Source organism: Trachymyrmex septentrionalis, unplaced genomic scaffold, assembly GCF_001594115.1.
Source record: "Trachymyrmex septentrionalis isolate Tsep2-gDNA-1 unplaced genomic scaffold, Tsep1.0 scaffold71, whole genome shotgun sequence".
Lineage (NCBI taxonomy): Eukaryota > Metazoa > Arthropoda > Insecta > Hymenoptera > Formicidae > Trachymyrmex > Trachymyrmex septentrionalis.
In genome coordinates, this window is record NW_017305895.1 from 1,375,939 (window position 1) to 1,403,401 (window position 27,463).

A 27,463-nucleotide genomic window follows, 5' to 3' on the forward strand; every position below is an offset into this window, starting at 1 on the left:
TACTGCATTTTCTGCCTGAAAGCCATGCCGCAATTCATTAACGACATTCCAAACGATACTCCTACTTTCTTATTCGAGGCAAAGGCTGCTCACCGTTCTAACAGTAAAATTACAACAATATATAATTATAGTTTCTCACTTAATAATATAAATGTAATATAACACAAATTGTACGTAACAGCTGTTATAGCTTGTTGCGTGTTATAATATTGTTATGTTTATACTGTTGGTGCTTATTGGATTGTAGAGGAGATCGCTTATCATCGTTTGAAAATTTTGAAATTATGCAGAGTCTATAATAGGAGACGTAAATCTCTAAGTCATAAGAAACCCATACAGCACAGTTTGCGTTCCAGCAATATTGCAGTAACGTAGGAAACGTTGCAATGTTGCTGCCATCTTCTGTACTGTATGTGAGAATTAACTTTCAATTTTTTAATTAATTACACAGTCGAATGTAAGAAAAATAATCGATTGTGATTGGTTAATTTCTTACGACATAAGACTTGCGAGTCTTGTTGTAGGCTCTATGTCAACGGCAAGTATTTCGAATCATTTTCACGGCCAAAAAAGAAGCAAAGATGTCCTTGACACACTGCCAATCAGCACGTCGTTTCATGCACGCTGTTATAAGTATAACAAACAAAACTGATCTTTTCCAAGCCCAATATGTCCTCGACCCTGATCTGTCCAGACCGAGGTACGTGTATCCGAGACAGATTCGTATTCGGTTTGACTCGTTCGACGGTTCTATTCGAGATTTGCGAAACCCGACCCTGGTGCAAACACGTTAACCCACTTCGCTCCGGTACCGCTAAATCCGTCTATATTTGCCAGCACGATGAGCTTTCCCGCGATGTCGTTTGGCAATGGACAAGTGGCTTTAATGCTTACATTTTCAGACGTTGTGATGAAAGGAGAGGATAGTATGTAACAAGAAAAAAAGCTACGAAGAATCGCGATTTAAAGAGATATGTAATTATGATCATCGTAATTTGTAAATTTGCAAAATTCCATGACTTAGACATTTAACGAATAGTCTCAAATTTTATTTTATGAATGTGTTAAGATCCTTCTGTGATATTATGTAATCAATGATATTAATTTTTCCATAAATTCTGGAGATCTTAAAGCTTCACATATTTCAGGAATTTTTGAAATAAAATATATCATCTAAGAAAATGCATACATACACAAATTTAAATCGGAAATCCTTATAGTTATCTTAAAATTATTAAAATTAATATTAAATTTTCTTTGTATTGTAATATATCAAGGAAGTTATATTTCTCATATGAACTCTAAAAGAAGTTTCTTATTCTTTGAACGCTTTTCCGAGGTAGAATTACTTCAGACACGAGAAAGATTTAATTCCTTGCTTAAGAATTAAGTAAACGCGTTATGTCAATGCGGGAGGTAACCATATTTTCAAAGTACAATATCGTGGTTTACCTCGGTATCATTCATTACGTACGTACATATTTATCCGTAAAGATATGTACAGGACGCCTCAAATGTAAAATGTTATTCTGGATTTTAATAAATATGAATGAGAATATGTTTCAAATGGAAATCCGCTTGAAATATTGGAACTCTACATTAGCACTGTATTCTCTCGCCTTTCTCTTTTTACACCATTTGCTATTTTTAACACTTATTAATTTGATTATTATTTCTTATTAGTGTAACACATTATTATACTTAGATATTTCTTTAATGTTTGTTAATTATTGCAATATTAATATATTAATACTTACTATTATGATATATTAATTATATTATTATTATTATGATGCATTAACATTTAACATCACTGGGGATTTAATTTTTCTTTCCATTGTAAATAATTTTTCTCTCGATTATACTGTTATATCGTTATTATACTCCTTATTTGCGAAGAGTATCTGGCACCGCTCGACAACATCCGGCAGTACATGTACAATTTTTTGATGCCAAACAATCCGATGGCCTCTTAACCCTCAGATGTACGATGCAATTATCACCTCGTTTGAAAGTTTTATACACGACGCAATTACATATTGCTCTTGAGTATAACACGATAAATATAAACCAGAATATAATTTCTCGGTAACCCGATATCGCTGTAGTTGCATGTGCGCGATAAGAGGAGCTGCAGGAATAACTTTAATCCTTGAAGTGCATCAGAGGGTTGAACTCTCGCGAGCGAACTTTCCTTATCTGTACGTTTCTCAACATTGAGACAGTTTAGCAATGAATTGTATCTCCGGTGCGGAGGAAGTGCGCGACTTCTGAGATATCCTGTAGACATTATTCGAGGCGTGGTTGCGAGTAGTGGCGCAGGATCGCGTACACCGTGCGTCCGTGCCACACCGCGGTCACGCCGTATGGTACCACGCCTTGGTGATCACCGAGAGCGAAAAAGAGAGAGTGAGTGAGAGAGGGAGGGAGGGAGAGAGAGAGAGAGAGAAAGAGAGAGAGGAAGAAAACGAAAAAAAAAAAGCTTTGAGACGTCTAGACACGTGGGACGGACCGGGGTAATCTCGACTTCTCGACAACCTCGAGCGGTTGATGCTCGTTGCCTGCTTGCTCGCACGGTGTTTGCATGCGTTCCCGTATATGTAATACATACCTACGTGCGCGACACATGCATTCCGTGTCGTTGGGAAAAAGGCAGCCGTCTTAATTGCTGAGCATTGTTAACCGCCCCTGGAAATCTCAGCCGGTGGTCGCCGAGACCTCTCCGACGCGTTTCAATTCCATTGCCGAGACCAAAAGCGCTTTTAATCACATTTGAACCAGTCTATGCTTGTTAATCATATTCGAACTAGTCTATGCCGACGAAAGGAAAAAGAACATTAAGTTTTTTGACAACGTCTTCTTAGTAATTATATCTCTCGCCGTTTACATTACATAAATTAGAAAGAAAATTATCTCTAACGTCAAATTAAACTAGTGATTAATTTTTGAATAAAACTCGATGCAACATGCTATGCATTTTAAATGTAGATTGATTGGATTTACCCAAAAAAAAACCCCCCCCCCCCCCACGGCTTGTAATATATCATTAATCCACTATTTTCTATTTTCATCATGCGGATTCTTAAAAATATTGCATTTTTGATTGATCGTATCTTGCGTCCAGAAGATGATATATAGAAATTGAGTGCTTAAATCCTGTTTGCTATATATAGTACATGACAGGAAAAAGTCTGGTAATAATGAAGTCTAGATGATACTCAGTAAATACAATGTTACATGTAACGTAAATGCAACATGCAATGTCAGCTTAACAAGATAACTGTAATATAACAGTATTACATTACAGTTATCTTGTTGAGTTGTTAGAAATTTGGAAAAATAGTTTTAAATTACATATGTACGGTTATAATATTAAATTAAAATTAAAATTAAAATTAAAATAATTAAAACAAACTAAATTTTTCTAAATATTACTTTACATTTCTATCTATTATCAAATGATTGGTTACTTTTATTATGTTTATATATATAATATTTTTACTAAGTATTGCACCAATATACGTAAAGAATAATTCTGTTAAGGTATCGGAAAATTTTATTGGATATACAATAGATCTGAAAATAATTTTGGGACTATCAAAACAATTATATTAAAAATAAAAAAATTATTAGCGATGCTACAAAAAGTTTTGTCATTCTAGTAATCAATTTGAGCGCCTTCAGATTAATTATTTTGATGATCTAACAAAATTATTTTCAAATCTATCTAGCTAAATTTTTAGATACTTCAGCAAAATTATACTTTCCATGTGTGTATGCTAAACAAAATACATTTAGTAAACTATTACCTGACTTTTTCCGCAGTATATTCTACTACAATTATTATTTTGTTGCAATTATACTTAACGGACATTTTCGATTTTTATTTTTATGTTATATATTATTCAAATCAGTCGAAGTTGCGCGTTGTCTTATCATATATCATTACTGTTACAGGTTTTAGCATCCGCGTCATCGTACGACCGGTTCATGAAAATCATTCAACATCTGCCTCCAGCTATAACATCAGTGACCACGCCAATACGGACATCATCGTCGCACGTTATCTTCTCAAACGTTCTCTTCTTCCTCCTCCGTTTCTTCATTCCTGGGATTTTCGGCCCGCCTGTGAACAGGAGTCCGTCTTGAGCTTCCATCCTCGACTTGATCCAAATCTCGCTGGTCTCGTCATATCGGCCAATGTTATAGTTCTGTAAGCTTTCTCCATTTCTTCCTTCATACACTTCTTCCTCTTTCTCTTCTTCTCTTCTCTTTTTCTATGTTTCATTTCTTCCTCTCGGCACTGTCAATACTATCTTCTCTACGAAATACAAATCATTGCCCGAGTGTGTCAATTATTTTTTACGAGCATAACGGGAGATAGAAAACGCGCGTGTGTCTCGTGAGGTAACTAGCATTGCGAGATTACTGCGCAAAAAATTGTATCGCAATGTGCCTTAGAGTGCCTTAAGGAATTATAAAGGTTTGTCTCATAATGCTCAAGCAATGTAAGCTCGTAAAACGATCCTTGCAAGCGTCTTTCTACGTTCTTTAAGCCTATTATTGCGTTATTTAAACAATCGTATTATCGTTATCGAGTCGTTGAAAAGTTTTATTATTAACAACTGCGAGAAACATAAGGCAAGTACCGTTCGTAGTCGATGTGAATTAGTAGAAAACGATAAGATGATAACTGTTAACGGCAGGTTTATTTTGTGACCGATGCTATATGCCGTTTCTTTTATAGTTCTTCTTTCGACATGTACCGTTTCATTCGATTAGAGAGCAATAAATTATCGCATGGTGGATACGAATTTTCGACGGTCGTTGCACCGTACTGTTAGAATATCCGAATCGAGAAGATAAACGACACCAGATATATCTTGTGAAATGTTGAACTACTAATTTAAAAAGCGCAACTATATCTATATGTATTTTAACTATTTTTGGCTTTCACTTTTCACAAAGAATTTTTTAACGAAGATTTATGTCTTATATACATGTATATACAGAATTGAGCGTATACGTGATACACGCGTTTGCGAACTATCTGCTTGCTTGAATCAATGCGTTTAAGCAAGTAGAGTTTCAAAATAAATAGAATAAGCGAATGAACTGCGATAATAGTGAATGAGCCTATCGACGTACATCTCGTCGTATACGAATAAACGCTGAAACATACGCAATCGATTATTAATTCGTGAATATATGTAAAAAGAAATTCTATGATAAATGTATATATGAATTGAATTATCATATGCTTGATATTTTCTTCTGAGGTGACTTTGTAAAAAGTTTGTGTATTGTTTCGATTGTTGAAACGTCAATTTTATTCAGGTATTCACGAGTTAGTAGTCAGCGCGATCGCAAAGGCTTGCGTCGAAATAACAACGGCGGAGTGGAGTATGAATGCTTGTGAAACCTATGAATCTTTCGATACTTTTTGGCATCAAGCATTTCTTGCCGATCAATTCATATCTCGTATCTGGCGGGCTTCTATATATGGAGCAGCCTATAGAGTTTCTCTGAAGTCACTTCTGACTTTAGCTCTTCCAACACGTTCAAAACGCTGCCACTTCAATGTCTGTGCCTGTACTTCTTCAAGCCTCTCGTTTGAAATTAAATGCATGTCTTTCTAGCTAGTGTGTGGCTTAGCACGCACGGAAGTACAATGCCACCCGCGTTGTTAAACAAAAGCAATATTCGAATGCTCAACGACCTGAGTTTTGCTTACAGGAAACGAGAGGGCAACCGGAGGCGGCACTGCTTTCGCGGTGAATGAGAGAGTGCTTTAAGTTGCAGAATTGTTGAAAAGAAACGTCGGCATGACTACGAGAAACGGCCAGACTCCACCCGGTGATTTGCAGACGCCATTCTACGCGTCCTGCATCGGGCTTTGATAGCAGCACTGTAAACGGAACTGCTTTCTCTGCTCGTAGGGATTCTTTGCAGTTCTATTCTTCAAAGTAGATAACGATTGATATTCCACTTTCTTTACGCTTTCTCAGCGAGATAGACTTTAACATCAAATCTTTCAATAAACGAACTAATATTATTTCTATTTTCTACTATTTCTTTTGTTATCTTTCCTTTCCTTTTCTTTCTATTTCTCACTTCATCTTTCTTTTTCTTTTCTTCGATTCTCCTCTCGTTGTTTTATCTTCTTTGTTTCTTTCTTCTCTTCACCTTTCAATGCAGCGAATTAAAAGAAACTGCGAACAAATGTATCGGATAAAAACGTAGAATGATTGGTAGTTCTGTTGCGAAGAAGCCAGTTTGTGCACCGGTTCTGCTGCTCCAGTTCGAGTTCGTGTCTGTCCGTCGAATATCAGTCGTTAGTCAATATAACGAGACTTCACGCTAGCGTGTGTATGTACATATACGCGTTATTTCCTTTCGAGAGCCGTAAGACTGATAACTTAAATCACGTACATAATGTAAATAATATACGTACTCATTAAGGATTTTAATTGCCTCGATGGAAATTTTAAGCATCTCTTATCTTACTGGACGATTACCGAGATATTTCTTGTAATAAGTAGATCACGTCTCTGTAAATTTTTTTATCGTGTTATAAGTCCTCATTCTCTTTTCCGTATTTTTACTAGCCACTTGTAATATTTAATAATTTTATGTGTGTATCTTCCAATATATACTAGACATATTATAACACCTATTAAAGTTAATGTTACATTGTTTTACCATCTTTTATCCGAATTGTGTGGGTTGAATATTATTCTATTTTTACAGAGCGTATTAGTCATTATATATTGTATACATTTTATCATTGTTGGTTGTTATTAATTAGGCTGTACTACCTGAGTAAAAATATATAAGTTGCATATGTTCATTACACTGGATCGTACGTATATACATACATTTGGGTACCACATTGTAAATATACCAATAAATATTATCTCTTTTGCAATAAAAATTATAGTTATGATTATAATATGATGTTGTCTGTTATTATTTATTCTAATTATTCCTCAATTCTCATTAACCTCGATAACTTTATATAATTGTTTTTTACTATTTATTGAAATCGTTGGAATTAAATTTGAGAATCGCATTTATTGATACGCTTTCATATATCATTTTTACGGCCAAACAATATTCTCAATCCAATCAAGATAAGAACTAACTCTGGTATATATCGCGGGTGATAATTTAAAGGCACAAAACTTGCCGAAGCTTGTCACACCAACGATGCTGTACATGCAGTAAGGTTCCGCAAGAATTCTTTGCAATGGACCGCCACTATCACCCTACAAATATATCAAATTAGACTCTATTCCAATCTTTTCTCAATTCTTTAAACATAGGAGCTTTAAAATACATGATTGTATCTAATAGAGTAAGACTATTACTGATATTTCTTAGAAGTAAAATTTATCAAATTTAGTCAAATTAAATATATTATGTGTATTTATTCTTTATCTAATAATGCTTAATGTATATATCTGCTGATATATCTTTAAAATTACACATATATAAATTTCTTTAGTCTTTAAATTAAAATTGAAGATTTCAAAAGTCGAAATGTTCCAAAATAAATAAAGAGGTTGATGTATAATGAAATCCTTAATCTGAGAAATATGAAATGTATTTTCAAAACTTTATTTAAAAAAATAAAAGATTTAAAAATAGTTTTAAACAATTTTTCACCTGACAAGTGTCTTTGCCGCCTTCCATTATGCCGGCGCAAAGTAAGCTTGATATTAAACCATCGGGTAGCCGCCGAGTACCAAGATCCTCAGCGTAAGTCTTTTTACATTCATCTTCGGAAATGTAGTTCAACTGGACTTTCATCAATTCGTTGCTGCCAACACTGGATTCTGAACAATATCTTACATTATATCTCTCAATATGCAAAAAAAAGAATATAAATGATGATATAAAATACTATTATTAAATTTAACATAAATATGAAAATTAAAATAATAATAAAAATAGTTTCGTGGTTCTAAGAATAAATCAAATATAAATAGAATGCCAATATGAAGCTCTGTGATTGTTGGTGCGTAAATAATATATTTATAAGGCGATAAGGTAAACATTTCTGGATTTTAATTCTCCTCAATGCGGAAGTCAAGTACAAACTAGTTTGATCCAGAGTTCAAACGTTTGCTGTTAACTTTATTGGTAAATATATTTCAATTGTTTGCGAATCTTATCGCTTTATATATAATTATTTACGCATCAATAACCGCGAAGGTTTCATATAGACATTTTACTTATATTTGTAACATAAAAAATTTAAATCTAATCTATAATAAGTTCTTTGCTTCCTGTTTCTTGCCTACCGCCTTTTACCTTTTGCTCTTTTTACCTCTTTTTCTGTTTTTTTTTTCTCTATGTCGTCAAAGATAAAAATTGACGAACTTCAAACAAGAATGACAACATGAAATATGATTATCGATAAAACAGTTGCAAAAAAGCAAGAAGTAAAATGCTAGAAACGGGAAGCGAAGAGCACGTTGTAGATTAGGCTTTAAAAGATACTGACCGTAGGATGTTTTCCCAAATCCAGAAGCGATAGCACTTTTTCCTGGTAGCTGGGATTCTATTTCAAGGCACGCAGGTCTCACTTGAGGATTCAATTCCAATGGTTGTTCAAGCTTGAGTAACGCTATATCATGATATCTGACCGAAAATTTGTAATCCGGATGCTTAATTCTTTCCGCGACGTTCCTCTCCTGCATAACATCGTCAGGAGTCATCAGATCAATTAAGCCGACTCGCACTTTGCTTGCGGGACCCCTAAGAAACACGTAGATGTAATTTAGTAAGAGTACAGTGGAGTTTTATCGTCCATTTCTCGCGATAATGTTCATGTTTACGAGCAGCACATATTGAATATTTAAAAGTTGTGCTTGTATTCACAAAGAGCAATCATGATTGTTGAAGTTTTAAGCACGTCACTGCAAAGAGATATTGTTTGTTGTCGTGAATATTTGTATTACTTTTGCAGTTGAAACTGATCGAATAGTCCCGCCCTATGTATAAGTTTCTATTTGATATCCAAAATTGATGATAGTGTAGTAATGATGTAAGTGCGAAGAAATAATTGTAGCAAAATTGTTACTTGTCCGGGGATTCCATACAGTGCGCCGCTGTCAGAATAAAATTCTCGGAGATGATGCTTCCTCCGCATTGCCAGGACACATCTTTGCCATAACCAATCACTGCCTACGATATGGAAAATACTACTCTGTTAATTACTTTGATGATTAAAATGTTACTTGGAAATCTATATTGTGTTATGACAAGGGATTTTCCAAATAATACGTTTTTAGAATCGCATATAAAAGCGAAAATTATTGTGTGACAATAAAAAAGCAAAGATTATTAGATAAATTAGTTTATTTAACAAAAATATAATAAAATTTAATATTTGCAATTATTATTTTTTATTTTTTAAAATTATAGGAACATGCAAACATATATTTTACATGTATTAAAAAAATATTTTTTATTATATATTTTATATATTTAAATTTTACGTTTTTCTGCATATTTATGAATACTTTAATTTTAAGCATAAATTTTATATTACATTGTTTACGTTACATTATATTAGTGACAATTATATTAATATCATTTTCTATCTAAGTAATTGAAATTTAGAAAATAATTTTCATTGTCTACAAATGTTTATGCTTATATGTTTGTAACAACATTTGACAACATAATATATAATTCTTAATTATTTTGCAAATTGCAGCGATAAATTGCGTATTTGTTCTCACCATGTGCGGAAATTCTGCACGTTTCGCTTGGATTCCGCCGATGATTAGAGGTGTCTCGACAACGGCGCAGCGGGAGACTTTATTCGAGCCGGCATTGATACGTAAAGTCGGCGATTTCTCGGTTTCATAAACCAGATCGGCGTATTCCTTACATTCTACGAAGAAGCGGGAATTATGCAAATTGGGGATTATGCAGATTATAGCGGAAAATGGGTGGAAAATGATGCAAACGACGATCTATGGTGCAATTATGATGTGAGGGAATTATGGGAATATATGGAAATTACTTTTGTTACTCATTTATACGCGTAATTCTTTTTCTGCAAAGTGCGTAGTTTATTAATTTATTATTGCACGTCATGATTACTTAATGCATCTCCTGCGAAATGCGCATCTATTTGTATATTGATCTAAACAAATTACACACTGTTCTTGTAATTACAAAGCACATATTTGCATAATAAAGAATAATTCTAAAAACAACTTAATATCGATTTAACAAACATTACACATTTTCACAGAAGTAAAGTTGTGATGCAAATTGTGTGGTAATATCTACGGTTACAAACTGTTTTGAAATGTTTTTTGTGATTAGCCAATTAGTTAATTTTTAACTTCTAATTGGTCAATTAAATGCTTTGAAGCATTTACAGTATCAAATAAACTACAGCCTAATTAGAGTTGATTTTTAAGTAATAACAGTTTTATGGAAAATTTTATAAAAAGCTCGATTTTGATTCCTAATGAAAAATTTAAGATGAAATTAAAAACTTCAAGATTATTAAATTATGGAGATTTGTAACATGAAAACTAAAACAAATGATTATAAGTCTCTAAATATTGTTCTTATTTTTTAGTCACTTTTAGGAGTTTAATTTAAACAAATATTTATTTAATTTTATAATTAATCGCTACAATATTTAGTATTAAAAATTATAAAGTTGCCATGATTTTTAGTTTAATTTCTATCCATAAAAAATTAATTTTAAGTTTGACAAGAAAATAAGATACATTGAAATCATGATATGTGTGCGTACATTCGAAATAACCAATTCTTCGAATCCGAATATAACGAAGCAGATAGGCTATCACTAACTTTCTTCACTTTTTCGCGCCGCGGAATTCCTAAGTAAAATTGTGACGAACAACACGATCGCAAGCGCTCTGTGCATGTTGCCAATACAATGCCAAATCCAATACATGGCGTACCGACACTTCCTTCGAACAAAGGTCTTAATAGCAAATTCTCACCTTAAAAACAACGGATAATGCGTAACGAAGTGCATGCGGATTGCCCGATGAGATCGTTTATTAACGATTGGTGATCCATGAATCAAGATGTCATTAATGATATTAGCGGAACTATAAGCAATGACGTATCCGCTGAATTCTTCCTGGTGCATTTCATAAAATGTTTGCGTCTACTTCCAATAAGTAGGTACTGTACCTAAATAATCAGTTATTTCGTAGAAAAACTGCGTTGTGTTCTAATTTAACCGCATATTATTACTCACGCTCATGATAAAAAATAATCTTCTTTTTACACACAAACACACACACATAACACATACACACATCAATTAAACAAAACGTTAACTTAAATTTCAGATTTAACAAAAGATGTTTTAAATACTTAAATGTATGAATCTCAAAATAATTTTTTTATAATTACTACAGTAGATTATTATTTGTAATAATTATTTTCAATATTATATTTGCAACGTTGATAAATAAATCTTCAATTAACTTTTATAAAATAAAAATTTGTTTTATATAAAAGTTTTTCTATAAAATAAAGAACAAAAATTGTAAAATTTTGTTTATCACGTATTAGCGTGAGATATAATTTGCAAGAATTTTACTAAGAATGATATACCTTCTCAAAAACCATTTTATTATTACTCAAACACACACTACATACTTCTGTATTATTATACATTCTAGAATGGGACATAAATTTTATATTTGACACTTTACTTCATTCATAAAGATATTTCTCTTTCATACAGACATATATTTTCTGCGAAACCAATTTATTTGTCTTAAAATAATTAATATATTACTAAACTTATGCTAATTGTATATTACCGTATCAACTTCTTGCAGATAACATTTAAAAAAATGCTACATCCCTGGATGTCTACACGTGTTTCGTTCTTAATGAAACTGGTCTTATCAAACCCATCGGGCCTTTGGTAGCGTCATAACGTCGATCATGATGGATCGAATCGGATTTGTTCCATGTTAAATTCGATGTTTGATGTGTCGAAAAATATCTAATCATTATTAGATTTCTAATAGCTTAGTAATATGTAATCCATAAACAAAATAGTGATACCATAAAAAAGGAATAAATTATATTAATCGTAATAAGATTTAAGAAAGTTCTGCAAAGAAATTAAAAAAATTTTCAAAAAATCTCTTACGTTATAAATGAACCGTTTTGCGCTTGTCATCTAAAGTAAAGTAAATCAGACTGTCATCCTTGAACTATGCATCAAGATTTCTTTAAGAAAATTACATTACCTTTACATTTACTTCAAGTAAGTTAACACAGTATTTCCTATTGAATGAATACGGTAAGAAAATCGTAATATAGTAAAAATGCAGAATAATAAGAGATAGATATGACTAACACAGATACAATTCTAGAATTTTAATATTGATCTACTTTGCGCATCATATATTAATGAGAAATAAAATATTTGCTTCTATTTTCTTTGCATTTATTCTAACAAAATTTTCGGTTTTCTCTATATTACATAAAAAACAAGATAATATGTCAATACATATAATACACTTGTATAAAATATTGTACTTGAAAAAAAAAGAATTATTTATTTGGCAAAATTAATTTAATTTGTTTTTATTTCTTTCGACAAAAACATATTATGTTTTATTTAAATACATGCATCCTCTAACAAAAAAGACGAAGGTAAACTAAATTAAATCAGTTTATATCTTTACATTTTTTGAGGATACATGTATTTAAATTAAATAAATTTTTTTCTCATTATATAAAGTGTGAAAAAAATGATGTTATAACAGTAATATTAGATCTACAATTTGAAATAATCTTGTTAATTTAATAGCATTAATAAAATAAGTATTTGTTTTATTAAAATAAGAATATATTTGAGTAAATAAGATTATTTCCAACTAAATTTATTTACTCAATATATTCTTATTTTTCTTAGTACTATTAATACAACATTATTTTTTCCATATTCAAAAGGCTGTAAGTCTTTTATTTACAATCTTTTATTTAAAACTTAAAAATATAAATATTTCAAGTATGAATCAACAGATCCAAATAAGGAGCGACTTTTGTGAGAAATTGATTACACGCATGAATGCACAAAATCATATATGTACATTGCATTATTCATTGAATATCTGTGGAATTAATGATCCTTGTCTATATTCCCATTAAATTCAAATGGCGAAGTATAATATAGGCACACGGAGAGAATTTTCTTTTAAAATTTATCCTTGAAAATATGATAATTGTAATACAATACAATATTTAAAAAATTTTTACCATACACTTCAGTAAAATTGATCAAACTTATTTTATACTTTATTGCAGTTTTATTAATGAATGAGAGAGATTTATATTAAAATTCTTCGAAATACAATGTTGTTCCACGAATGTCACACACACACATCTTCAGGATAAATTCTAAGAAAAACTTCTCTCCGTGCAGAGAACTTTTTAATATCGTTTTTCGTGACGACAACAGCATGATAATAATTCGCGTGAAAAATACGCATTCGCACATTAAAAATGGAAATTACAGAAATCGCAGCGATTTCAATCAAGTCACATAAGAATTACAGAGGCTTCAATTCCTGTTACAGATCGCTTGCGGCACGCGACAACTGATTGCCTCTTAATCATTCATCGTTAGATCGTTTTGCTGAGATTTTCCTCGAAGACGCAAATGGAATCATACGTACAATCGACTGATTTATCAAGAAATACATCACGAGAATGACCTCGTGGTTCATCACCATCACTGGGCGAATGAGCGATCGGGTGGGGATCAGGAAAAACAGAAACGCATGGAACAAACGTGTTAGACGAGGTATATCTTCCATCGCTAACGAGTCTTCGGGATCAGACGAGAAAATAGCGTGATCAAGGCTGACCAAGGCTGATCGAAGATGCCAGTGAGCGTGTCGATCGCCTCATCGTTATTACTATTGGTGTTGGTTTCGATCCTGTCACCGACTCATGGAATGTACGTTGGACGTGAGTATTAGTTCACTTCGCTAAAAATACGGGAACGAATATACCGAGTGCATTCTTCACAGTGAATGGAAAAGTCTTCCGAATCACGTGCTGTACTATACTAAACAAAATCCATTGCATAGCAATATGTTTCTTTGATGTAATTCTCTGATTATAAATGATTATATATTTAATACATTAATTATAAATGTATTATTTGGTTTTGTGTAATTTCTTTACTTTTAATTTTGCATGCAGAAGAAGAAATAATTACTTAATAATTACGCATCAAGCATCAACAATTAGTTTTGTATTTATCCATGTAATATACTCCGTTGTACAATTTAGTATTCGACATAATGATTTAATGACAATTGTAAAGCTTGTAGAAATCTCTGACATTGAAAAAGAAGCCTGTATTTTTAATTTGTTATAACAAATAAATCCGTCGCAATGACCTTGTTAACAAGAAAGATCAATCGATGTTGTATGCTCATTGATTTATATATCTTCAAATAAAAAAAAACTTATCATAAAATCAAAATAACATCAAAATGGTTCTAAAATAATTGAAAGTCACTTTTCAAATATTATAACGATTTATTTTAATATTAAGCTATTTTGACATTATCGCGATTTGTTGTTCTGCATAGATCAACCTTAATTCTTTTTAGATTCATAAAAAAAACATGTGGCACGAAATAAAATCTTAAATTATACTTGAAATAAATTTATGAAATGTCTTTCAATTAGTCTACGTAATTTGTTATATTTATACGTATTACTTAATTATTACAACTAATGTCTTTTCTTTTCTATAATAAATATTTTAAAGTTATAAATAATTTAACTCGAAAAGTCTCACGTTAATATCTTTATTCTTAAATTTTTAGTTTCAAAATCGAATAGAAAAAAATATTTGTATGTAGTAATTATTTTAAGTAGTAATTATTAATTTTATCAATATAAACAGAATAGGTGGCTGTAGCGAATAAGTCAATAAATGTATTAATGCCATCCCAGGTAGCAAGCTGCGTCATTTTGTCGTCATTTTGACGTCAGCTTGCTACCAAGGATGCTTATCAGACTCACACAAGTTGTTAAAGTGTGTAACAATTCATTTATTTTAATATCTAACAGATATTAAATTTTGATATAGAAACGTTTATACAACTTTTTTTAAAACTTTATAACTCATATTGTGCAACTTAAAAATGCAAATAATAACGTCATTGAAACGTTTAAATAAACTTTCTAGGTAAGTGAGAAATCTATACAACTGACTTCTAACCATTTTTAACATTATGTTAACTGTATTAAAACTTGTAATATACAACTGTTTTACAATAAATCATTAATCATAAAATAACGTCTAATAACCGACTTAAAGATCGCATATATGGACGTTAATACAACTTTCGTCAATAATTATCCAAAATATTTTTTATCTTCATATTTATCTTCATATATTCATCATGTTTGAGATACACATTTATACGCATGTACATAAATAAACATATTTATTAAAAATGTGATTTCAATCAGATTTGAACTTAAGAGCTATAGGGAAGAACTCTAGCTATAGGGTGATAACCTAACACGCTAACTTTGACCTATAATCTCACGCTTGGCCGACAATTTGGCATTTGATTGTTATTTGAGATAACTCTTCGTATAAGTTTTTATGATGAATTTACTATGTTGTGAGACTGCATTTTTCAAAAGCATTTTTTCTCATAACTTTGTGTTCCTTCGATAGATTAATAATAATAATTAAAATGACCCTACTTTATATAAAATTTTAATATTTTACAAACATACACATTATTTTTACACAACACGTCCATATTCGCAGTTGTATAAATGTTTTAAAAACCTGAAATTACGACTTGAAAGTCGAGTTAAAATTACAGAGTTATATAAACGTTTCAAAAACAGTGACATTATAAAATTATATTACAAAACAATTAATTTATAAGTATATATATTAATTTAGAAGTACATATAATTTATAAATAATAGTTGTAAAGACGTTTCAAAAATTTAAAAACTTGTAATGAGTATTATCAGACGATTAACATATAATGATCAGTCGTATAGACATTACAAAATCTTAAAATGAATAAACACATTACCACTCTAATTTGTACATAATTGTGTAGATGTTATAAAATATGAATATTGCGATTATATTGACATATATCGATTAAATTTTATGTAATCATATAGATGTTAAAAAATACAAATAATTGTATAATTGACATTAACTTTTCCGTTGTATAATTTTCCGACATGTAAATTGTACAAACGTTTTATTGTAAGAATTTTTTCATAATTTTGCTCCTTGGGAGTACAAAATAAAACATCTTCATTGTGAATCTGGTTAATCTTAGTTGAAAAATAGTCTAAACGTGAATGCCATACAAACGTGTCTTAACAATTTTACACTGTTATGTTTAACAAATTTCTTTAATTTGGATAAATTCAAAATGGTGATATACAATAAAATTGTTAATATTTAAAACGGCCACGTAATTCTCAAATTGTCTGATTTGATGATAAGCATGGGAATAAAATTGTCTTATTGTTTGATTAACAAAAATTTGTAATACAAATTTGTAATTAATGTGTTCTTTATAATTTTTAGAGTCATGCACGATCGACAATTCACCAGGTGATTGCAAGTCTTTACAAGACTGTCCAAAAATATATAACGAATTGTTAGCAGGCAAAATGCCTAGTCAAACCTGCGGATTTTCAGGTTTCGACCCAATAGTATGTTGCCCAAAAATAAACCATATAATTACTCAACCAACGCCAACGCCGGCACCGCAACAGGGGAATACTGTACGAACAAATACAATGCGACCTTTGAAATTAGATGAATCAAGGGGATCTGTAGCACGTGCAAGTAAGAAAAAATTTCTTTTAACCTATTCTTTAATTAAAGATAAGGAACACGCTAGAACAACATCAACATTTATTGAAAGTAGAGTGCGATTTAATTCGTACTTCTATCTCTTCAAAAGAATTCTTTATGTAAACATACAATACGTAAAAACATTTCGTCTCTTAAGTATGCATAAACAGCTTCTAGCAGTGATAAACAAACAGTTTATTAGTGTTAAATCAGCAATAAATATAGACATTTTCAGCAAACTCGAATGGAAAATGAGATCACTTACTAAGGATCTTCAAATTGATAATGTCAGAAGCGAGAAATCACATAATAAAAATTCTTACAAAATATATTAAAATGAAAATACTTTTTAATAACACAATATTTGTTTTTAATACGATACATTTGTAAAATGTGTCAAATGATTGAAAACAAGAATTACAGTTATAATGATAAGATGATCATTAATTTTTATTTTAGGATACTGTAAAAACACTCTTAGTCAATTTTTTCAATTTTCTGAGCATAAGATAAATGAAAGGTATAATTATCATTTTATTTCGTAATAAAAATCGTATTATTTTATAGTAAAAGTCGTATTCATTTTCAACAATAATTTTTATTTTCTGTTTTATTTTTTAGTTAGGGTATTAATTCAATTTAAATTATCATTATTTATTGATTACCGGGACATAAAAGAAGTTTTCGATATACCTTATAATTCTATTTTCTATTAATTACAAATATTATTTTATTAAAAATTAATTACATTTTTTAATATAATTTGTAGAATTTTCTTAGTGTGTTTTTCTCGTTTCTGACATTACAATTCAAGATAACTGCAGTGAATAAGCAGAAGCATTAAAATATTTTTTCTTCTTTTGCATTAGCTTGATATTAAAAAAATATATACACACACATACAAAATCTCGCACGTAAACACTTCTACGAAATTATATACACATATATCAAACATAGACATAAATTCGAGATCTTCTCGAATCATATTGAGATCTTAAACAGCAAGATAAAAAACATGATCAAATAAGAAAATTAATTAGAATATGATAGGATTAGTTAGAATATGAGTCAACTCTCGAGTTTTATGTCCTCTTAAATTAATATTTTCTTTTCTTCAGAATGCGCGGAAAACGCGGAAGCTGTTTTCGGTCTCGTATTGCCGCCTACACTTTCATTGAACCGGAGACCTGTCAATACATCATTATGCGCCCTGAAAACACGCAAACTGATCGTCGGTGGCAAGAAAGCCGAAGCGAAAGAATTTCCGCACATGGCGGCCGTTGGTTTCGATGGTTCTGATAGCATCTTATGGCTTTGTGGCGGTACCTTAATATCCAAGAAAATTGTTTTGACAGCAGCGCACTGTCTTTGGACAGCAGACTGGTAAATTTCGATTTTGCTTTTCTTCATCTTTCTAATACTTTAATAAATTAATAAATTGACCAAGGTAACTTTTACAGTATTCTAAAAATTAATAGCTTTTTATTATAACTGTAATTCTTGTTCTCAACTATAAATTTCGATTGATTCAAAATCTATACTTTTTTCCAAGTTGAAATATTAAGGGATTATTTTTATAAACAATTTTGATATTATAAAGGAAACGAAGCTCTTTCTCGGGATACGATTAAATAATATATTAAAATTATATATTAAAATAAAATTGAGATGCTTAGATTAGATTTATTTACTTTAAATATATTCTATTTTAGATATATATATTTATCATCCATATTTATCATTAAAATATTTAACGTTGACATTTTAAATATTGCGCTCCAATTATGTAGATACTAAAAATGTATAATTCATATATCATATACATACTATAGATTTTCAGTGATACTCACATTGAAACGTAAGAAACATTTCTGATAAATTACTTACAATAAATTAAATAAGAAAAATTAAATAATAAAATAATAAGTTATAAATTAAATTGCAAGTATTTAATAAAATCTAATTTAACAAGCAAATACTGAGAAAACAGAAAAAAATATTTATCTTTTTTCATTACCTAAAGTTTTAAATGATGAATTTCGCGTTATCCGTCCTATATCAGTGGAATTACCATTGTTGCAGGACTTATATCTACATAGTAAATACATATGTACTAAACGTAAACGTATATTATTTGATTTAAATGTTACACTTTCCTTTTTGAATAAATATTTATTTACAATTTAAAAAAAAATGTTTACTTAGTACTATTCAAGAAAATATTATTTAGATTTAGAAAATTTTTTTTTCAGTTTAAAAAGGTTTCTTGAAAAACTCAAGTTTATTCTATCATTGTTGGAAATTTAAAAAAGTTGTTTTTTTCGCTCCATTAACTTATTCATTTATTAATTAATATTTCGGCAAGTGTTAATAAATAATTATTATAATAAATTTTATTTACTTCAAAAAGGGGAGACGCAAATTGGGTGCGGCTCGGTGATCTGAATCTCGTGCAGTCTAATGACAATGCGAAGCCGCAGACCATCCCAATAAAGGAAAGAATAAGACATCCCGACTATAAACATCCGTCGGAATATCATGATATAGCTATACTGCGTCTGGGGAAAGATGCAGTCTACGATGCATATGTCAGACCGGCATGTCTTCCTGTTGATTGGCCTGACGTGGGTCAAAATGATAAGGCAGTTGCCACAGGATGGGGTCTAGTCGATTGGGGTAAGATCGTAAAGAGAGGAATATAATGATTAGAACAGACTCTCTATATTTAAAATAATAATGAGTAAATTTCAAGATTAATGAAAGTCAGCGTCTCTCATTAGCCTTGAAATTTACTTATTATTATTATCGTAAAGAGAGGAATCTATCTGTCAAATTGTCAAAACTGAGTTACTAAAATTAATTACTATAAGGCTTGTATAAGGATATAACGTGATCTAAAATTATAAAAAAGAAAATATTTTATTTTTATACGTACATATACATAAAAAATTAATAAGTGCACGTCGCTTATTCTTCAGCTGATGATCAAGGTTCGGATAATCTACTAAAGGTAACACTCCGTTTGGTCCCTCATGAGAATTGCAATGCGAGTTTCTTTGATGGCAGCAGTTCCGTAGAGCTCGCGTTAGGGATCGTCAATGAATGGCAAATATGTGCGGGAGAAGTCGGGAAAGATACTTGTCAGGTAATATACATTTGCACTTAGAAAATGTTCATTCCCTTCCGAATAAAAATTTTATTTTAATGCGAGCTTCTTAGAATAGTTTTTGTAATTGTTAGTATTAGTTAATCCAATCATGCCGCAACTTACGTTTGCTTCTTTCCAGCTCTCATTTCTCTAATGAGAGATGAAAAATTCAATTAACTTCAATTGAAAAAAAAGACATTGCTTATTGTATATCGGTTTTATAACAAAAACACTTAAAAGCAAAGTAATCGAATACAATTGTTTATTTAAGGGTGACAGCGGAGGACCACTTGCCGTTTTTAACACGGACCATCAATGCATGTACACCATAATTGGGGTTACCAGTCTCGGACGACTTTGCGGCAGCATCATACCTGGCGTGTATACCCGAGTCTATCATTACATTCCTTGGATAGAGAGAACCGCGTGGCCGGAATATTTTTATTAACATATCTCATTACCTTTAATTTAAATGTATCCATTATTTTAGTATTAAATACATTTTGCAGGACTTAGAGAATAATATATTCGCTTCCATTCGTATTAATCTCCTTTTTTACTATCACTACGTTGATGATATTATTTTTGCTGCACTAAGTATAGATACATATTTAAGATTTAATTCTTATCATGAAAAGATAAAATTTACAGTAGAGATGGATACGAATGATAGCGTAAATTTTTTTATATATTAAATTGATGGTCGACGATAGACAAATATATATATATATATATCTTTAATATTTATAAAAAACTAAAAAAAGTTTTGAAAAAGATATTTAAATTTCCAATTAAATTATCCTATGAAACATAAAAAGGGTGTCATTATTGGCTCCCTTAATAGAATTTTGTTCCTTTCACATCCTTGCTTCTATCAAAATTTAGAAATTATTTTTTTACCTATAAACAATTGGATTAAATCTTGCACCACAAAAAGATAACAGTTTTAAAGAAAGCCTAATGCCTAATGAGAATGATGAATTGACTATTTTTTACGGTTCCATATATGAAAAACGTGGCCTTTATGCTTTATATTTTTTGATTGTTTTTTTATTCAAGACTATTAGTTACTTTATTTGTTTCAGTACATTTCTTTTTATACGACGCAACAATTCATTCATTTCTAATGTAAACTTATATTGAAAACCCGATCTTAATACAGGATTCATCTTGTTTAAGACAAAAATGTTTCAGAAGTTACTGAGTTATTAGGAGAAAAGAAGATGACCTTGGTTGGCTTTAAGAGGCTGTCCTTGAGATCAGATCAAGGTTACTCAAAAATTTTTTAAACCCCTATTTTTATATTCATAATTGCTTCAAGAGCTATTCGAAACTATAATAAAATATTTTTTATTAAGTACTTAGTAATATTGCTATTTTGCCTGAAGCATTTTTGTCTTAAACTTAAGAATTATTATATTTCTAGTAGAGTGATTATGTGTATATATATATAAACTGGACTACTCTGTATAATTATACCTCTTATCAATGTTCGTATATAAAAATAAGAAAAATTGGAATTAATCTGTGTTTTGGGAACTTTTATAACTTCGTTTGCTTGTGACTTTCAATTTCATATTTCTCGCATTGTCAAAAAGAAGCGCGAGTATATAAATTCTTCGAGGTGGATGCGCGCAAGATAGAATTCCTGAGGACACTCGGCATTGATCCCTGGACGCGCAAGCGCCGACCGGTGTATCTTCACCTACTTCCATCGCTCTCGGTCGTCGTAGAATCCGCGAAAATCCGGAACGTAACGCGGTCGTCTATTTTCGTTTATCTGAAGAGGCAGCCGCCTCCCGCGACGCTGCTGATCTCAGCCAAGGTAAGGAAACCGTTCACGAAGTGAACCGACTAAAAGTTTCGCGACAGGACAGATGCATTCGGCTCGTGGAGAAGCTCGCTGTTTAATGCGGTAGCTCGCGAAGGACGATCCCTCGATAAGAGCGTTATTTTTGGTAGCAAAATGCAAAACTGGTTCTACGATTTTAATTAAGATAACTGCGATGCTGAAGACATGAGGTATAAATCGAATATCTATATGGGCGTGATCGTACATTAGTAGCTATGTTGATGTATTATAATTTGTAGCTATATATTTGTAGTTAATAAAATTAAATATTGTTATGAATATATCAGTTTCGAGATATAATTATGTTCGAATAAGATTTTATATTTTTCTTTTTCTAAAATTCTTAAAAAAGCAAAAATAAAAATCTTAATTTATAATACATTAATACAATACAAAAACTATTTTTTTAATTAATAAAATTAACTATCTGTATTTATAAAATTAATTATCTACGTCTATATCTATTATATAATTTTATTTTTTAAATATCTATATTCATAATTTATTTAATCGTCTGATTATTTTACATACACTCTTATGACGATCTAACATTTAATTTTTAGGAGGTGAACGAAAGAACGTTCGATGTCGGCTCTTCTAGATGTATGCGGAAATGATACCGGGTCGCCATCGATATCGAAGGCCGATGATAATCTGTCCAATAGCGATGGGCCTCTGATTAAAGGCATTATCCGCCAAAATAGTTGCGGCAGCATGCATACGAGGTAAATAAGAAAATAATCGTGCATTATTATTATAACAATAATTCCTATTCAATGAAAGTTCTAAAGAAAAATATTTATAGCAAAATAAGTCAATCATTAATATTTTTCTTTAGAAAGATTTACTTGATGACGCATATATGTGTCAATTATTTTACTTACTAATGTACAAACAATTAAACTTTTTTTATATTATCTTAATTAAAAAGGAAATAAATAAGGAATAATCAGAATTATGAAATGATTAAATATAATTAATATAAATATAGTCAACAATTGATATAATCCAAGCTAGATTAAATTAACATTTCGAATGATTAATTTTCTGCTTGGACAATGTTAATAGAACAATCGCTTCTTCATACGGCATGTCATCGACGGGTGAAAAATCTACTAAAAGACGTTATTGTCTCTGGATGTTGACTTTAATCCTGGCGATAATCGGTCTCTGCAATCTTTTTTTAAACATTACTGTTATCGCTGTTTTGCGCATAAGTCAAGGAATGGAAGCTATAGAAGTAATCCCGGACGAAAATCTTGTCAAGTTCTATGGAAGAACAGATTTGGACAAGGTACATATACATATTTGACATTTAAAGACAAATAATATATGTATATATAAAAGAATAAAAAAGTCTGAAACAATAAAAATTTAATAATAAGTATAATCTTTATGCTACTCAATATATATCGATGTCTTTTCGCAAATATTATACACACATTTTGCATTTTCTGAAGATATCCCTGCAATCAGGCATTTGCCAGAGTTACGGCGATGAGCCAATGGAAATATCTGGTGATGAAGCTGGAGTGCATGTTGACGTGAGTCGCGGACATACCCACGAAGCATATCCGCATTCGAAGCTAGGCGTCTTACCGAATGGTACCACTATGTCGCAAGTGGAATCATTTGAAGTGAAGGACCCACGTACCGGTACAATTTACTTTACTACAGACTTCCCTAACTTTGGTCTACCAAACGGCGTCGAAACGATCGACGTAAGAATCGCAGAGACTCATCGAATTACGTCGCCAGTCAATGAGAGCCTGGCAGTCAAGTCTGACAACGAGGTCTCATTACACGGTGCTGAGGGCGTACACATGGAAAGCAAAGACATCGTGTGGAGCGCCGATCTCGATATCTTCTTAAAAAGTGTAAATGGCAGCGTCGTGCTGGACGCCAAAGACGGCGTTTTCATCGATGTGGAGGATATTCCGGTGGCACCGATGTTTCTGCAAAGCCCGACTACGAGCTATGAGCAGTACAAAGTCTGTGTGTGTATGCCACAGGGCAAGCTTTTCAAGATACCAGTCCGACCGGGTGCAAGTTCTCGTACGGTTAATTGCGCGCGAGTCGCCAGAACTCCGGAGAATGATCCTTGCCTACACTAGGTTTTAAGTGAAGACAAATGTATTCTACCATACACTTCATTACACGCTTAAATGACGTGCACATCACTGCCAAATTGCAAGTACATACAAAATATAAGCATATTTCGAATAATGTGTGCACGATATTATGAGATTTAATATGCACATCTCATCAGTAGACAATATGTGGACGAGTATATTCGAAATAGTAAAAAAACCAGCTGATCTCCCAAATATTTACACGATTTACACTGCAACACAATCATTACCCAAATATTTAAAGAGATCAGATACATTTTTCGATAAAAAAATTTACCTAAAACTAATCTTCAGAGATCAAATCTCTTCATGGCATTTATATAATCGTTGTTGAGTATAAATGCTTAAAGTGCTATAGAAAAATTCTTAGAAATAGAATAAGTTAATCGGGTAGAGTGCACATTAATCTATATTTTATTTTAAGTCAAATCTCACATTATCATCATCAAATTGCTTATGGTGCAAATACAAACACCATATAAAAGTATAATTTTAAATATTAACGTAATTCATTCATCATCGAAATGTATATGTGCAAGTATGTTATAAATACAATACGTTTTATAAGAAACACCGAAAAGAAAGTAGCTTTTCATACAAAATAAGGAACTCACAAAACGTTCCCACTTTCCTCAAGATCCTAAACACTTTCGGTAATCATCTCCTCGGTACTTTCGTCCATGTCCTCTTGCTGCTCCTGCTCTGTAGGTGGCTCATACGCCTTTTCTAACGGGCTTGCCACTACGCCTCCTGCCCACACGCTCATCTCTACTGCAAGTTTGTTGGTGCCTTCCAGTAATGGTCTGTAGCCACCATGAGCCAGTACACGTAATAACGTTTGGGCAGTGAGACATACGAGATCTTGTTGTTCAAGTGTTAATGCTGTATGCACGCGTATATTGCCACCTTCGCATGGGTCGGAAATACCTGAAAAATATAATTTTTGTTTTTTATGTAGCAATTCTTGCAAAATTATACGATTAAATCGATATAATATCAGCTGTTTAATATTAAAACGTAAATAATTCTTATAATTCGTCAATCATGCACTTGTGAAAATTATCAGCGTACTGTTTTCTCACTTCTGATATCAGTTTCCATTGATAACTATGTCAAAGATTTTTAATTTTAAGAATAAGTTTTTAATATACCTGCTGATCCTGGAAGAAACAATCCAGAAGCAAGCAGTTGCAATACTCTCTTGTACGCCTGATTGATTGGTAATGCTTGTCTGCTAGGATTGTTCATTATGGCATTATGTGCCAATAGATCCAACATCCACGGGGTTAATGGCTGCAGACCTTCAAATTTGCTTCTAAGATCACGAAGCAATCGAATTAGAACTTTAATGCTAGAATGATGAGCGTTTTCCTCAAACCAACGAGAATGTCTAATAGCAGCAAGATGTCCTACAAAAAATCATATTTTAATAATTGCTAAATTATATTGACTATAAAAATGCAAAAATTACCTTGACAGATTTTAACATCCAAATGTTGTTCCGATTCTAGCTTACGTAGATTTTGATGTAACGTCGTTATTAATACGCGCACAGTAGCTTCGTTGTTTCCAATATCAAATCCATATTCCGTTTGTGCAACTCTAAAGATTTCTTTCGGATTCACAGCCTTCAAGTCATTATGGACTTTGTTCCCAAGAGCCTCTACCGCCGTTTTTGTTGGCAAAGTTTTGAGGATGACAACAATGTCAGCGTTATTGTGGCCCTTTATCATAGTACCTTTTTTAAAACTGCCAACTTGTCTTACTTCTTCCAATTGCTATATTAAAAAAGAATATATATAGAAGCAAATAATATGATGTCAATGTATAATATATGATAGAGGTATCAAATAGAAACAGGGACTTAATTTATAATTTTGCTATGAAAACATATACACTTACACAAGCTTCAAAGGTTCCTGGCGCAACAATCAGATTATCAAGAACACTCTGCAACTTAGTTACAAGATTTAAGATGGAAGTCTGTTCTTTTGGAGTGGGACACATATCAGCATTCTTTTTCACAAGAGCTGATTGAAAATCTGATTCATCTGGAGCAGGTTTAACACGTGGAAAAGCTGCCTCGCAGAGTGTATAATCAAATGGGTGTCGTGGCAGAAACTGCTTTCTTGGGAAGCCCATTCCACGACCCATACCACCTCGACCACCTCTGATCATTCCTCCGCGACCTCGTACCATATTGTTACTGCAACAAAAAATATTACCAATAATTTGAGATATGTATATAGTAATATTATGTATAATTTTACACATACAGAAACCTATTCTGTGACTCTTAACGATCTTACTGTCACAGTCACAGTCGTTAAAAGTTACAGAATAGGCTCCCTAATCTTAAATAAATTTTAATTTAGAAACAAATATAAATTCAGTTGCACTTGCATCATTTATATTCTTCTTTATCACAAAAATATGATAAATTTTTATTTTCTATGGGAAAATGTAATATTCAATAGTCTCATAGTAGATTAAACTTTAATTAAAATTTTACATTAAACTATATTTTTTCTCAAATTATATAAACAAGGATACCTTTTCTTCTTATACCTCTAAAAACTCTAAAGCTTAATTGATAAAATTAATATAACAGTTGAACCTGAGTTTTTCTGAATAATTCTGTTAATTAAGCTAGCACATTTTATATGTATAAGTTATATTACGCTTTTCCAGATTTTTAATAAAATAATTTACAAAGTAGGATGTGTTCACATATTTAACACGTAGCAAACGTTCTAGTATTTATTTGTCTGAAATAATAGCTAGAGAATAAATGGAATAGGAAATCAATATGACGCTTCCGGATAACCTAAGTAATGTACGAACGATATTCGAACATAAATATCATAATATTTTCAGTACGTGCGCGAAATCAGCACATTTCTATAGTTTATGTGAATGGTATACGTACCCAAACGATGTGAATTGGAAAGACGTGGTGACGATTTCTTAACAAAAACCGAAAAACACACACAAAACTTGCCGCCTAGCGTCTACCTCTATCGTAGATGATGCCAGATGAGACCGATTCCGACGATTCCGTTCATAGTATAGATAGATCCGGTATCTGTATTTGCGAACGATTGCAATGCGACTGGCGCCATCTGACTGTCACTTACGAAATATTAATGATGTTGCGAATAGATTGATAATATCCAATAAAATAAGACTTTTAATAAAAAAAGCAATATATTTAAATTAAAACTCAACGTTAAAAATATTTTCTACTCACATTAAAAAGTCGCTTTTATAGCGTATTTGAGCGAATTTTGCACCAATCTAGATTGGATTAATGATGTATGCTCTCCTATTGCTGGAATATTAAAAAATGTCAACCAATAATAGAACATTATCCAACCCAAATGGGAGTAAATCCGCTCGAGTCGAAAACGCTATTTTAGTTTGAA

General features: G+C 31.5%; 5 protein-coding genes across 9 annotated transcripts in view; 3 read left to right on the forward strand and 2 right to left on the reverse strand.

The window, feature by feature from the left end:
• The window catches only part of LOC108753754 (protein phosphatase 1 regulatory subunit 3B), a 34,118-nt gene extending 28,012 nt beyond the window's left edge, over positions 1-6,106 (forward strand). The window contains exon 5 of the mRNA XM_018495625.1: positions 3,958-6,106. The gene's annotated coding sequence lies outside the window, so the exon portion shown is untranslated. The remainder of the gene's footprint in view (positions 1-3,957) is intronic.
• An 858-nt stretch (positions 6,107-6,964) lies between these two features.
• LOC108753753 (serine protease snake-like) lies at positions 6,965-10,967 on the reverse strand. The gene is made up of 6 exons (XM_018495624.1): positions 10,849-10,967; positions 9,753-9,907; positions 9,089-9,192; positions 8,510-8,763; positions 7,669-7,838; positions 6,965-7,268 (listed from the first exon to the last, which is right to left on the reverse strand). Exons 1-6 carry the CDS (start codon positions 10,952-10,954, stop codon positions 7,101-7,103), a joined length of 957 nt encoding a protein of 318 aa, XP_018351126.1. The 5' UTR covers positions 10,955-10,967; the 3' UTR covers positions 6,965-7,100.
• Positions 10,968-13,814: 2,847 nt separating this feature from the next.
• On the forward strand, positions 13,815-20,652 carry LOC108753749 (serine protease Hayan-like). Of its 2 annotated transcripts, none has more exons than XM_018495617.1 (6): positions 13,815-14,007; positions 16,634-16,897; positions 18,025-18,289; positions 19,317-19,582; positions 19,885-20,051; positions 20,326-20,652. In XM_018495617.1, exons 1-6 carry the CDS (start codon positions 13,920-13,922, stop codon positions 20,500-20,502), a joined length of 1,227 nt encoding a protein of 408 aa, XP_018351119.1. In that variant the 5' UTR covers positions 13,815-13,919; the 3' UTR covers positions 20,503-20,652. The 2 variants fall into 2 exon arrangements, with proteins under 2 accessions (XP_018351119.1, XP_018351120.1); XM_018495618.1 differs by having other exon boundaries at positions 13,964-13,996.
• Positions 20,653-21,711: 1,059 nt separating this feature from the next.
• On the forward strand, positions 21,712-24,428 carry LOC108753751. Of its 4 annotated transcripts, none has more exons than XM_018495621.1 (4): positions 21,712-22,076; positions 22,470-22,631; positions 22,975-23,200; positions 23,367-24,428. In XM_018495621.1, the coding sequence occupies exons 2-4, from the start codon at positions 22,492-22,494 to the stop codon at positions 24,018-24,020; spliced, it is 1,020 nt and encodes a 339-aa protein (XP_018351123.1). In that variant the 5' UTR covers positions 21,712-22,076; positions 22,470-22,491; the 3' UTR covers positions 24,021-24,428. The 4 variants fall into 4 exon arrangements, with proteins under 4 accessions (XP_018351123.1, XP_018351124.1, XP_018351122.1 ...); XM_018495622.1 differs by having other exon boundaries at positions 22,473-22,631; XM_018495620.1 differs by having other exon boundaries at positions 21,712-21,879.
• A 133-nt stretch (positions 24,429-24,561) lies between these two features.
• Positions 24,562-27,070, reverse strand: LOC108753750 (interleukin enhancer-binding factor 2). The gene is made up of 5 exons (XM_018495619.1): positions 26,968-27,070; positions 25,941-26,244; positions 25,510-25,816; positions 25,190-25,447; positions 24,562-24,965 (listed from the first exon to the last, which is right to left on the reverse strand). Exons 2-5 carry the CDS (start codon positions 26,235-26,237, stop codon positions 24,679-24,681), a joined length of 1,149 nt encoding a protein of 382 aa, XP_018351121.1. The 5' UTR covers positions 26,238-26,244; positions 26,968-27,070; the 3' UTR covers positions 24,562-24,678.
• Between the last annotated feature and the right edge of the window lie 393 nt (positions 27,071-27,463).

Coding starts and splice junctions, on each gene's coding strand:
- LOC108753753 (XM_018495624.1), bottom strand. CDS start 10,954: ATGTATTGGATTTGGCATTGTATTGGCAACATGCACAGAGCGCTTGCG. Junction 9,908..10,848: donor GGCGCGAAAAAGTGAAGAAA/GTTAGTGATAGC, acceptor GCTTCTTCGTAG/AATGTAAGGAATACGCCGAT. Junction 7,269..7,668: donor GCGGCAAAGACACTTGTCAG/GTGAAAAATTGT, acceptor ATATATTTGTAG/GGTGATAGTGGCGGTCCATT.
- LOC108753749 (XM_018495617.1), top strand. CDS start 13,920: ATGCCAGTGAGCGTGTCGATCGCCTCATCGTTATTACTATTGGTGTTG. Junction 18,290..19,316: donor TGTCTTTGGACAGCAGACTG/GTAAATTTCGAT, acceptor TACTTCAAAAAG/GGGAGACGCAAATTGGGTGC. Junction 19,583..19,884: donor ATGGGGTCTAGTCGATTGGG/GTAAGATCGTAA, acceptor CTTATTCTTCAG/CTGATGATCAAGGTTCGGAT.
- LOC108753751 (XM_018495621.1), top strand. CDS start 22,492: ATGTCGGCTCTTCTAGATGTATGCGGAAATGATACCGGGTCGCCATCG. Junction 22,632..22,974: donor TGCGGCAGCATGCATACGAG/GTAAATAAGAAA, acceptor CAATGTTAATAG/AACAATCGCTTCTTCATACG. Junction 23,201..23,366: donor GAAGAACAGATTTGGACAAG/GTACATATACAT, acceptor CATTTTCTGAAG/ATATCCCTGCAATCAGGCAT.
- LOC108753750 (XM_018495619.1), bottom strand. CDS start 26,237: ATGGTACGAGGTCGCGGAGGAATGATCAGAGGTGGTCGAGGTGGTATG. Junction 25,817..25,940: donor CAGGAACCTTTGAAGCTTGT/GTAAGTGTATAT, acceptor TTTTTAATATAG/CAATTGGAAGAAGTAAGACA. Junction 25,448..25,509: donor GGATGTTAAAATCTGTCAAG/GTAATTTTTGCA, acceptor GATTTTTTGTAG/GACATCTTGCTGCTATTAGA.